Raw genomic sequence first — 12,296 nt, 5'->3', positions numbered from 1 at the left:
TCGTCTGTCAATCTATGGACGCGAGCGAGTCCTCTGTTGACTGTTGTTGCGGACGCGAGCATGGGCAGCGCGGCACGCGTCGCTGCGCGAGAGGAGAAGGTCCCGTGAAACGCTGGGAAGCCAGCATTTCCGTGTGTCTTTTAACAAGAACTAATTACCTGTATCCTTTCTTTATAGTCTTATCTACCTCGTTTAGTTTGTTTAGTTTGGCGTGACTAAAGTTTAGTTACTTTTAATCTCTAAAGAAAGTAAATAAATAGTCACTTTTAATCTCTAAAGAAAGCGAACCAGATGACTAAAAGCGACGAGTAAAATATAGTTTTCTAGTCATCAAAAGGGTTTAAAAGTGACTGGGGGCTAGTTTCGGAGCAAATCGGAGGGGATTGAAGATACTAAAATCTCTTTATTCAATTTTGAATAAGAAAAAGATTTTAGCCCCTCGACCTCCTCCAGTATTTTAGCTCCCAAACTAGCACTGAGAACTCAAAATTTTTTCAGGATTAAAGAGAAAATTAGTTCATTTCTATCTCAATCCCGAAGGGGATTCGAGGTTCTCGAAGTAGCCTTAAGGGCTAGTTTGGAAACTGAAATCCCCTTATGCTTCGTTTGGATGTAGGCATTCACGTGGTGGAATTGAATTGATCTAAGAATACCAAATCTGAGGGAAATGGAATTGATATGCAATACCAATGTTGTTGTTTGAATGCGGGTGTAATTGAATTCTGAGCAATACCGAGGTGGGGGGCTTGGTATTGAAGGGGAGGGGGTGCAGGTGTAGTTGAATACCAGGGGAATTGGGATGGATTTCCAGTTCTGAATTCCGTGAGCATCCAAACGCTGAAATTCGGCTTTACCAATTCCAATTCCAAAATCTGGGCCTCAATACCAGCATCCAAACGCAGTATAAAACAAATTTACGATATTAAAATGTAATCAAACACACCTAAGGGCTTGTTTGGGTAATCTTAGATTGGAGTGGATTGAGGTGGTATAAGGTGTATTGAAGTGTAATATGAACTAATTTCCCTTTCAATCTACTTCAATCCCTCTTTATCCAAACAACAAACAAGGCCTAAAGAGTCGGACTTGCCACGCGGTCGGTCGCGGCTTCCTGGGCTAGCAGGCTTCTTCTAGATACGTGGGCTGCGCAACTCCCTCAGGCCCAAGCTTAAGCATAGCTAGGCAGCACGCAGCAGCCCGTCTCGGCTTGCCTCTCCAAACCTCCGCATCCTGGAACCCGCCCCGCCACGCCACCGCCATCTCCCCGCGCCGCCGGCCTAAAACCTAGCCAAGCCATCTCCCCCGCCCGAACCTTCCAACGCCGGCCGCTTCCTATCTCAACCACTCGCCGCTCCGTCTGGTCTTCCTTCACACCGATTACGTGGCGCACCTACTCGTGCTCCTCACCTACGTCTCCAGCGCTTCTGCTCTCCGCCGCCACTTCCGTCGCTCGGTCACCGTTGACTGCTGCTACGGCTAGCTGGGTGTTAACTGAATCGTAGGAATTTAGGAATATAGTTGGCACAGCCCGCCACGGCATGGAGGTCGACGGCGAGGCACAACATTTCCGCCTCTTCTCCAAGAGGGCCAAGCCCAAGCTCAAGCCCGAGGTCCAGCCCCAGCCGGAGCCGGAACCCCCAAGCCGTGACCCCGCCGCCGCCGAAGCCTACCTCGACCCTGCTCCCACAATCGTGACCGAGACCGGCCAGGCCGACGACGCGGCGGACGCTGCCGGCACGGCGCCGGCGACCTTCGCGGACCTTGGCCTATCGCAGTGGCTGGTGGATGCGTGCGAAGCCCTGGGCATGCGGCGCCCCACGGCGGTGCAGCGCCGGTGCATTCCGCGCGCGCTCGCGGGGGCGGACGTGCTCGGGATCGCCGAGACGGGGAGCGGCAAGACGGCCGCGTTCGCGCTGCCCATCCTGCACCGCCTCGGGGAGGACCCCTATGGCGTGGCCGCGCTCGCGCTCGCCCCCACGCGCGAGCTCGCGGCGCAGCTCGCCGAGCAGTTCCGCGCGCTCGGGGCGCCGCTCGGCCTCAGGTGCCTCGCGGCCATCGGAGGATTCGACTCGCTCGCGCAGGCCAAAGGGCTCTCGCGCCGCCCCCACGTCGTCGTCGCCACCCCAGGACGCATTGCGACGCTCGTCAAAAACGATCCTGACCTCGCCAAAGTATTCTCCCGCACAAAGGTAGGCATGCGGTTTCCTTTTAGCATCAACACATACATTATTGTTGCTGTGGATGCCTTTATCACTTCCCTTCTCTTTGCTCAAAATGTATGTTGATGACTGTCGTGTTTTTCTCTCCATTGATAAGGGCATATTACTATTGTAATCTATGTTATACTCCATACGGAACATACACTTCTTTATTCACTTATATTCCTTGTGAATTTTGGAAGTAGAAAATGTAGTTGACATGTTCTATTGAAATGTAATGGTCAGTTGGTCACAGACCTTTGTCTGCCTGTATAGAAGTAAGGCATCCTGTTTTATTTGTTTTGTGGTCAGCAAATTATGCATGCTATTGTTTATGGTAGGTAGATGCCAATTCAGTCTTTGGTCCCTTTTTTCTTGAGGTTATGTGGTTTATTGTTGATTGTTAGTGCCAGACAGGGACATCCCTTTGAGTGATCTATGTTTTTATTGTACTAACACTTAAATTGTACCCTAAGAAATGTCCCATTGCCATCTTTTGTTGTTTCTGGATCACTGAAGTGGTTGTCTTTCCTATCGCAGTTTCTTGTGTTGGACGAGGCCGATAGAATTCTAGATGTTAATTTTGAAGAGGAACTTCGTGTCATATTTGGCTGTCTACCAAAGAAGCGGCAAACCTTTTTGTTTTCAGCAACAATGTCAGACAATCTGAGATCTTTGCTTGAACTTTCGGGGAACAAATCATACTTTTTTGAAGCATACGAAGGTTTCAAGACAGTGGAGACCTTAAAGCAACAATACATCCATGTTCCTCCACAGGGAAAAGAGCTTCATCTTTGGCATCTTTTGTCAGTTATGAAGGGAAAAACGGAAGACCCTATTCGTTCAGCCATTGTATTTGTCTCTACTTGCAAGTATGCTCTCCTAAGTCCATACTCCCTACACGAGTTTCCAGGAACTATGTTCTCCCACACAATAACTAGTCATTGCTAATGTTGTGTGGAATAAAGAGCTTCCTGGTTGTGTGTCTCCTCTTTATTTAGTTATTAACATTATCAGTATTATGTGCTAGAAACTAAGATATATTCTGTCGCCATTTCTTTTAATTCTTTAAAAGTTTAAAAGAAATACACATTGCTTTTCTTCCTTTTGAGGATGTTGCCAGAAACTTTGGCGAGGCCACGAGGCCTCTATAGCATTTTCTACCAGGGTGTTCCTATAGCCAAAGTTGCATGGGATTATGTTTGAAATAGATGATTTGTGTGCAATGTTATCTTCTTTCCTCCATAAATGTAAGACACTATCCATTTTAAAGTTTGATGTCTTTACCTCATTTACTTCAATTGCTTCCATTCTTTTGCAGAGACTGCCAATATTTAGATCTGCTGCTGGAAGAACTTCGTTATCCTGCGGTTGCTTTGAACTCTCACAAGTCTCAGGCACAGCGGCTCTCAGCACTTAACCGGTTTAAATCCGGTCAGGTTCCTGTATTGCTTGCCACTGATGTGGGCAGTCGTGGGTTAGATATCCAGACAGTTGATCTTGTTATCAACTACGACATGCCGATGTGTGTTTATACTTTATACTGGATTTATATGCAATATATTAAAATTGTTTGTCAACACTTTTTTTGAACTGTGTGGCTTTAAACTTCTTGTTTTTACTTGTTGTAGGTCTCCACGTGATTACATCCACCGGGTTGGACGAACTGCAAGAGCTTCAAGGGGAGGGCTCGCTATAAGCTTTGTTACACAGGTTTGCTGAATTCTATCATTTTAAAGAAAACTTTACCTTAATTTTTTGATGATGTAATTTACATATAAAATTACTTAACAAGAAGGTTGGTTAAACAATACCTATACAAGAAATGGTTCAAGTTGACTAAGGGTTTGTTTGGGTGCCCATGTATCCTTTTGATGGATTATCTCCTAGTTTTTCCGCAGCTCTCTGTCAGTCAAGGAGGAACAGCAGTTGTGGGAAATGGCGGGAGCTAAGGGTCTCTCCTTTCTTGCAACCACCACCCGTGTCTCTTAGCTGCTCGTTGTAGGGTTGTAATTGTTTCTTGTAGGATCATGCATAGTTTCCTATTTCTTTGTTTTAAACCTCCTTAGGAGGGTATTCGTGTACCGGGGTCTATTTTGGACTTTTTTTCTTCATCTTGATATAATGATGCCTAGTTCTCTTGCGCGTTCGAGAAAAAATACATGGGTATCCAAACAAGGCCTAAATTGTACATGTAACAAAAACCATAACACACCTGTTAATGAGTTGTACCTCTCCCCTCTAGTGCTAGTATCACAAGGTGATCCATTAAAAAAAATTAAATGAAGCAACATATTTGTGATTTTATCAGAACAGTGCTTCAGTTGCCAACCTATCTTTTTGTGTCTGCAGAAGGATATATGTCTTTTACACGAGATAGAAGATGTTGTGGAAAAGCAGTTGGAGGCCTATGAGTGCAGTGATAAAGAAGTTACTAAAGATATTACAAAGGTTTGAGTTCTTGAGTTGTTTTTTTCTGTTTGAAATAACCAGCTGTTTTGCCATCTGACCAGCCCCTGCCCAAACTATCTGTATTCATTTCCCTTGGCGCTGAGTTCATCTCAACTATATGCACACATAACAGGTGTTCAAAGCAATACGTCTCTCGAAAATGAGGAGGAGGGACGAGGGACATGATGAGAAAGTAGAAGCAAGAAAAGAACAGAAGAGAAGAGATCGGGCAAGAAAGAGGAAACATGAAGACTAAAACCCATAGAAGGACGAATGTTGAAGGCCGCTGTGCCCGATCTAAAACGTTAAACATGAGAGGCAGTTGCTTGTTCAGTCTAGCGAGTAGCTTTAACCTGGAGGAGTCGATGATGACTCGCTCCAGTGAGCCCATTCAGTCGACTGCTCTCAGTTTTGCCGGCGTTGTGCTGTGGATGTATAAATTTAGGGGGTGGCTCGGCAGATGTGCCACTGAATTCGTGGCGCAGCAGTAATGGACGAAACTTCACCATTGCTTGTCAGTACTTACTTTGTTCTAAAGGAATTATAATTCTCGCTCTTTGACGAGTTAATCTATCTCTGATTAGGTGAAACAAATATATAATCAATATTTACAATATAAAATAGATATGTTATAAAAGATATATTTCTTTGGTATTAAAATGGTTTTCTTTGGTATTATGCTAGAATCATATTCTTTCTCAGACAGATGGTTGCAGATACTATCCTCTCTACAAATGATCCTGGTTGAAATTAAGAAAGTGTCATTTAGTCTAAACATATATATTCTAGTTGAAATTAAGAGTGTCATCTAGTATAAACATAGGATTTTATTCTTTTCAGAATATTTCTAGTTGTTCTTTATAAAGATTATTTGACTGAGCAAAAAATTATCAACGTGCCATTGACTTTATATATTTAGTTAATTAGTTTTGCTCGAACGAACCATGGCAAGCTGTTCTCGTGTGATTGTATTCGCCCGCCGTCTGTCCGAATTCCGAAGACGACGAAACCGCATGACACGGAGGCCACAAACCCGCCAGATACTGACGCTGACAAAGCCCCTCCCTCGCTGGGCACACATGGGCTGAAAACTGATAACCTCGCGGCCCGGTTGGGCTTTCGTGATGCGCTCTCAAGCTGGAGGCGTGAAGGCGTGAAGAAACTTCTGCAGTTTTAGTTCCACCTCGCCAGCTGAAGCCAAACCAGACTGGACGCAGTGTATATGAGAGGACGGGTGGCCACCGCAAACAAGCACGCAGCTGCGTGGTGCGCACAAAGCGAACTATTCTTTCGCCTTTTACTAAAGAATACCGTGTGTGCGCCATACAAAGCAGCATACGCTTATTTTTGGAGGGTGTTTTCTCTTTTTGAGAAGGCCCCAACAATGCCACCTTAAAATTTTAAATGAAAATTTTAATCTATTCTTTAAAAGATTATTTCCAGATACAATAGTCCATTAAAAGATTATTTGGATAGTATAAAAAACAACTATCAACGTGCCATTGTCTTCACATATTTTGTTTGGCTTGAACCATGGCAAGCAGGCGGATCTCCTGTGATTCTACTCGCCGTCGAAGGGCACAGACGGCAGGGCAGCTACTACGCTGGCAAAAGCCCTAGCACATATGTGGCCTCAAAATTGATAACGTCGCTGGGTAGGGCCTAGATGGGCTTTTGTGGAGAGGCGCGCGGAACTGGAGGCCTTTGTACCCTGTTGCTTTGTTGGCTTGCTACAGTTTAGCTCCACCAGTTCGCCGCTAGTTGAAGCGAAAAAGGTTTGAAACGAAACATGCAAGCGTGGTGAGTACAAAGCGAACTATTTTTTTCTTTTAACGTTAGTTTGGGAGCCATAAAATTATTGGAAGAGATTGAATGTGTCAGATTTATATTTTTATTCAAACTTGAATACGAAGGGAAATCTAGCCTCTCCAATCTCCTCCAATTTCTCGATTTTAAACTAGCCCTTATAGTATCTCTAACAACTCATAATATTTGTGCTCTGAATATCTCTATATTAAGCTAGTCCTAAAAATCTAAAAGACAACAAATGTACCCAACTTCAACATCTCCTTAAAAATACATTGGCTATTCGTAAATCTTCTCTGGCCATCTCATGCATTTGCTTTTGTTTCCTGAAGACCAACAGTTCGGACCATTGCAGCATATATGGCAACACCAAAGGACACCATACAGTTCTGATCCTCACTTTGGTTAAGGTAACTAAATATGATCATTGATATCGGAAATGTGCCCAATGTCAAGAAACAAATAAAGTGGAGGGGTCCACAATAGTTCTTGCAATCAGAATGATACAGTCTGCAAGTTTAAACTTCAATTGAAAATAACTATGGTTCTTTAGTAAATGTTAAAAGTAATAACAACCTATATCGCTAAATGCCTTGTCCCAAATCATGTTATAGATATTTCCATGTCACACCATGAATGGCTTCATTCAACAATGCACATATTAAAAAGAAATTTCTTTAGTAAATAAAATGGGCGACACATAAAAAGTGGGAACTATATATGTGGCGATGACATGATGACCATACAAGCTAATATTATAGCCTTGCTTACACCATTCAGAGAACAAAATTCACATGGTTGGTAATATTTCAGGCATGTGTAGTTTTGACAATAGGTACCTAGATTGCATTAAGGACTAATTTAGAAATTTAAATCCCCTTTGGAATTCCCGAAGATCAAGAGGAAAATTAGCTTAATTTTCCCCTCAATCTCTGGAAATCTCCAAACTAGTTCTAACTGGAACAAACCTTATTTAGTCAATTTTTTATAACAATCAGTAGACATATACTATGGTTCTACCTACCGAAGTGCTCCATGAGCTCATAAACAATAACATTATTTCCAAAATTCAGTATCACGATATGTGTTTTCAGTTGCCATAAGCTAAACTGAACATTAGAGTAGTTTATTTAGCAGAACTTTAGAATATAGGCACAGTTGAAACTAATTTAGTCATGGTATGCCGCAGAACTTTAGAATATAGGCACGGTTGAAACTAATTTAGTCATGGTATGCCAACCAGTCTGAGAACCTGATTCCATTACTATGTTAATTTATTCGAGGCATGGATCGGATAGGATGCAGAATGAAGTGGAGGATGGTTGTTCGCTAGAAGTTCGTCGGAGGCTAAACTAGCTAGAAGGATCCTGACGGTGGCGACCATACCGCAGTGGACGCGGGAGGACGTCGACGACGCGTGTTCGGAGCCTGGGCGGGTTCGAATTTGACTTCGGCCTTGTTCGTTTGTGTCGGATTGCATCCGGAATCGTTTCAGCTAATCAAAATTTATATAAATTAGAGAAGAAATCTGATTAGAAATCATTCCGACCCATCAATCCGGCACAAACGAACAAGGCCTTCGGGGAGGTTGGAAGCGTGTCAACGTCGCGGCGTGAGTAGGTTCTAGAATGACGCACACTGCAACTACACACGGGGAATGAAAAAAGGCAGATAGGGGCGACGGTGACTGGATCTCAAATCTATATTTGAAGGCTCTGGTTTTGTAGCATTGGAAAATTTAGGAGAATAGATCACGAGCAATTGTACCGAGTTTTTTCATTTCTACTCTGAATTATTGTTTTGGGAATATCAATTGAGAGCCCTTACAGATGCCCTTACTACATACACATACGCTAATTTTCAAAAGGTGCTTGCATTTTTGAGATAGCCCTAACAATATAAAATAGAAATTTCATAATCAACAAATATCAAGATTTTAGAATCAACAAAAACTAAAATTATGTTCTTTTTGAGAGTTCTAATAATACTAAATTAATGGGGTGTTTGGTTTGAGGAATGAGGTAATCCATCATCTTCTCACTTCTCATTTACTTGTTTGGTTTGTGGAATAGAATGAGTTAATCCATCACTATTTCATTTCTCATAAGCTAATAATAGTAATAATACGAGGAATGCGTTCATTTCACCAAATTTATAGAATGAACTCATGATGCAACACCTCATATAGAATGGATTGATTCTTCAAACCAAACACCACCTAAATGTTATACTCAAAGTTCTAAACTGCAGCATCAAACAGAGTAAGAATACTATGTATAATTAATGTAGTCAATCGTTTGAATGGTATACAGGCATTTCAAGCACAACTGCACATAGTTTCAAAGTCAAATCAGTAGCATTGGATAGGTTGCAGCAGTATTTCATCATCATAATCAGGACAAACGAAAAATTAGAGAATTTTGTATTGATTATGTATTCGCGTAGAATTAGAGCCTGCATTATTTCATCATGGTACCAAAGAATGAAAGAATTCTGTATTTGATTACGTATTCACGTGTGTGTGTGTGTGGCGCTCTACAAGATCTAACACGGGAAGCAATTTTTCACTCCCATCTTTATTCTTTTTCTTTCTCCTATGCACAAGAGGGGATAAAGGAAGAAGAGAAAGTGTCTCTCCATGACTCCATCCATCGGCTGCTTTGCTGAATGGCTGATCCGATCCGGTTAACCTCTGGCCATCAGGTGCGTCCGGAACGCCTCCCTCGGCGTCAGCTGCTCGCAGCGCGCTCTCGCCATCGGGCTGCTGGACCGCTGCGGCGACGCGAACCGTGACGAGGCCGCCCTGCCGCACCCCGCCGACGCCAGAGGCTCGCGGCGCCCTCTCGCCGCAACCGGGCTGCCGCACCGCTGCGGCGAGGCGAACCGGGACGAGGCCGCCCTACCGGCCCCTGCGGCTGCGGCGGCGCCGCCGCTCCGCGGAGACAGGTGCACCTGCTCCAGTGCCCGGAGCTGGAGCTCCGACGGGTAGTCACGGACGCACACGATCCGGGGCCCCGCGCCCGTGGTCCACTTGAACGACACCTGCTTCCCCAGCTGGTACGACTTGGTCTCCTTCTTGGAGCTGATCCTCTGCAGGATCTTCTCCCTCGGCACGGCTGTATTGTCGTCGGCGGCGGTGGCCGCGGCAGCGTGGTCCTCCTCCTGACCATCTTCGAACAGGGCACGGTGGCTTGTCGTTGAGGTCTCGGCGTCCTCTGATGAATCTTGCCTCGTGACAGTTGCAGTGGGACTGAGACTCTTGCTGGTTTCTTCCTGCTGGGACGGGGAGGGAGAGACTTCGTCAGGTGTGGTCGATTCAGTGACTTGAGGTGCCTGGCAACTGTTGCTGGTTTCTTGAGCTGCGGCCTGTTGATCTTCTTCGGGTTTGTCAGCGACGGCGCAGCAGTCGGAAGAGATGCTTCTGAGCCTGCTCCAAAACTCCTCGTCGTCTTCATCTGGGCTCATCTGCAGCATTGAGGACGGAACAGTTTAAAATGCTGCATGCAACAAGTTTTTTTTTTGAAGCGCGGGGTATCACCGAAGAGTCCTCACCTTGACATCAGTGAGGTCGACATTGTTGTCTTTGAGGAAGCTCTGGAATTCCTGGAAGTTCTCTTCCGTTGGGCGGTAGTGCCCGCTGTGTGGCCAAATAGCCTGTGAAAGAACATCAGAATGCATCAGTTTTTTTTTTGGTTAATACGTGTGTACTAGACCCGGAAAAAAGTAATTGCATCAGCAGTTCATCACCACTAGATGTTAATGTTACTATGTGGTTTTATAAGGCAGATCTGTACCTTGAGGATCCCATCTTCCACAACTAGTCGACCAGCAGCAGATGTAGCTCCTCCAGCGAGGAAGCTCGAATGCTGAAATGTGCCCTTTTTCTTCTGCAATTGGGATTCATTGACAGTGTTAGTCACATGACGAGATAGTGAACCAGGAAGCTACTTTGTGTTGCTGGCAGCACCACCAAGGCAGCAGGCGGAAGTTACCTGTCCAACGTACAGATTCTTGGATGTACTTAGAACAAAGATCCACTTGGAATCTCTTGGTCCATCGGACGTGTCTAGGATTTGCCTGCTTTTCTTGAACATGAACTTGCCATCCTCGATCACAACCTCATACTCTTCTCTTTCTTTCTGCACAAATACAGCTTGGATCATTATTTTCTGACATTTCTCTCTCTCTCTCTTCCAGCGGGCATTCTCTCGAGATATTATCTCCAAATAATTCTCCGTAGTAGGCTTACCGGACCAAGGTACTTGATGCACTGGCTTAGAAGCTTCAACCGCGGACACCGCTCGAGATTGATTTCCTTGCCTTCTCCAACGTCCAGCCTGAAACCACAAGAAAGTCAGATTTCAATGGCTGATGAAATATCCAGAAGAAGATATAGAGATGTCAATGTTCAGTTCAGAGAAGGACGCTAACCAGTAGAAGAAGGGCTCCTTGCTCTCGCACCGCAGCCAGCAGTCGTAGTAGTAGTGGAGGTTATGTCCGTACCGGTGGCGCGGGTCAATCTGTTCGTCAGATTTCAGCATTTCAGATGACTGAGCACATGCTTCACATGGACCCTAACTGACAGCAATATATATCTAATAATACTCACAGCTTCGAGCCAGTGCTGCAGCGCAAGCTTCTGGGCCTTGTCATCCTTGGACAGCCCTTTGCCAACCTGATCTCGATGCGATTTGTTGCGAATGCCGTCAGTAATCTCCTGTGGGAAGAACTGGAACTGACAAGCGGGAGATATGATGCGGACTTTTTTTACCTTGGCAGCTCTGGTTCTTGCCCTCGCCCACTTGGACACCGCCGACTCCTGCCTCTCGATGTCGAAGAAGGAGACGGAGCTCCGCCTGAGCAGCGCGAAGTCCAGCAGCTCCCACCTGCAGGAGGAACCGCATCGGCCGAGACGCACGGCAGGGGTCAGCGTCACGAACGCGGATGCTGGAAGGAGAGGTAGAAGAAGTACATATTATGTGCTGTGTAGGAAGGGCTGCGCACGCACCAGCTCTGCTCGACGACGACGGCGCAGTCGGCGAGGCGGCGGCGCGTGCGGAAGCTCTTGTACACCTTCTGCACCGTGACGGCCGCCGCCTCGTGCTTGGGGCTCTCCGGCGCGGGCGCGGGCGCGGCGTCGGCGAACCTGGTCCGCGCGAGCTCCCTGGGCATGACCGGCGGCACGGGCGCTACGGTGGACGTGGCGGGGACCTGCTTGGCGGCGGCGTCGACGTCGACGTCGACGTCCACGTGCAGGCGCGCGCTGGGGCTCTGCTGCTCCCGCCGGATCAGGCTGCCGAGCGAGCGCTCGAACCGGAGCTTCCCGGAGCCCTGCAGCGACGGCTTGAGGGCCGGCGGCTCCACGGCGGCATTGCACGGCGCCGGAAGGGCAGCTGCAGCTCCTGCCGGCACGTCCTCCTCCTCCTCCACGGGGCATGAGAAGAGCACGCCCATCGCGATGACGATGACCCTCCCCGATCCCGCGGCAGGTGCTTGTGAACCTGGTTGGTTGGTGCGTGGTTGACTCTGCTCGGCTGCTCCTGCTGCTGCTACGGCTGAAGATGATTAGCTATCCGTCCCGAGGTGGCAGGTCGAGGCCACTGGCCATATATATATCGCTGGCGGAGAGCGGAGGTGGGGGCGGGCCGCGGATGCGGAAAAGCGTGGTACGGTACGGTTGTGCGGCCGCTCCACGTGTTCCAGGGCGAGGCCCACTCGGGTTTCCAGAGGTGCGAGGCGAGAGCGAGAGGTGCCTCCGCTGCAGGGCCCTGACCTGTCATGGTCAGTGGTCAGTGGGAGGCGCTGAGAGGACAGCAACAGTGTACTGGTATGTGTATGGAC

At 46.7% G+C, this 12,296-nt stretch overlaps 2 protein-coding genes and 1 non-coding gene across 3 annotated transcripts; 2 read left to right on the top strand and 1 right to left on the bottom strand.

Moving 5' to 3' along the window:
• The first annotated feature begins 1,169 nt into the window (after positions 1–1,169).
• On the top strand, positions 1,170–5,222 carry LOC103633469 (DEAD-box ATP-dependent RNA helicase 36). The gene is made up of 6 exons (XM_008655161.3): positions 1,170–2,189; positions 2,739–3,070; positions 3,520–3,723; positions 3,830–3,911; positions 4,551–4,649; positions 4,783–5,222. The coding sequence occupies exons 1-6, from the start codon at positions 1,539–1,541 to the stop codon at positions 4,903–4,905; spliced, it is 1,491 nt and encodes a 496-aa protein (XP_008653383.1). The 5' UTR covers positions 1,170–1,538; the 3' UTR covers positions 4,906–5,222.
• Positions 5,223–5,906: 684 nt separating this feature from the next.
• Positions 5,907–6,026, top strand: LOC111589904 (U5 spliceosomal RNA). Its single transcript, XR_004851710.1, has one exon. It is a non-coding gene; the product is annotated as a U5 spliceosomal RNA (small nuclear RNA).
• Positions 6,027–8,856: 2,830 nt separating this feature from the next.
• On the bottom strand, positions 8,857–12,035 carry LOC103633468 (IQ domain-containing protein IQM2). Its single transcript, XM_008655160.4, has 9 exons — positions 11,464–12,035; positions 11,227–11,341; positions 11,065–11,130; positions 10,887–10,975; positions 10,705–10,792; positions 10,448–10,594; positions 10,250–10,342; positions 10,008–10,109; positions 8,857–9,920 (listed from the first exon to the last, which is right to left on the bottom strand). The coding sequence occupies exons 1-9, from the start codon at positions 11,907–11,909 to the stop codon at positions 9,141–9,143; spliced, it is 1,926 nt and encodes a 641-aa protein (XP_008653382.1). The 5' UTR covers positions 11,910–12,035; the 3' UTR covers positions 8,857–9,140.
• Positions 12,036–12,296: the final 261 nt, after the last annotated feature.

The sequence above is a fragment of the Zea mays genome, chromosome 7 (genome assembly GCF_902167145.1).
Source record: "Zea mays cultivar B73 chromosome 7, Zm-B73-REFERENCE-NAM-5.0, whole genome shotgun sequence".
NCBI classification, from domain to species: Eukaryota; Viridiplantae; Streptophyta; class Magnoliopsida; order Poales; family Poaceae; genus Zea; species Zea mays.
The sequence above is the reverse complement of the archived record's forward strand: the minus strand, read 5'-3'. Positions and strand labels throughout refer to the sequence as shown.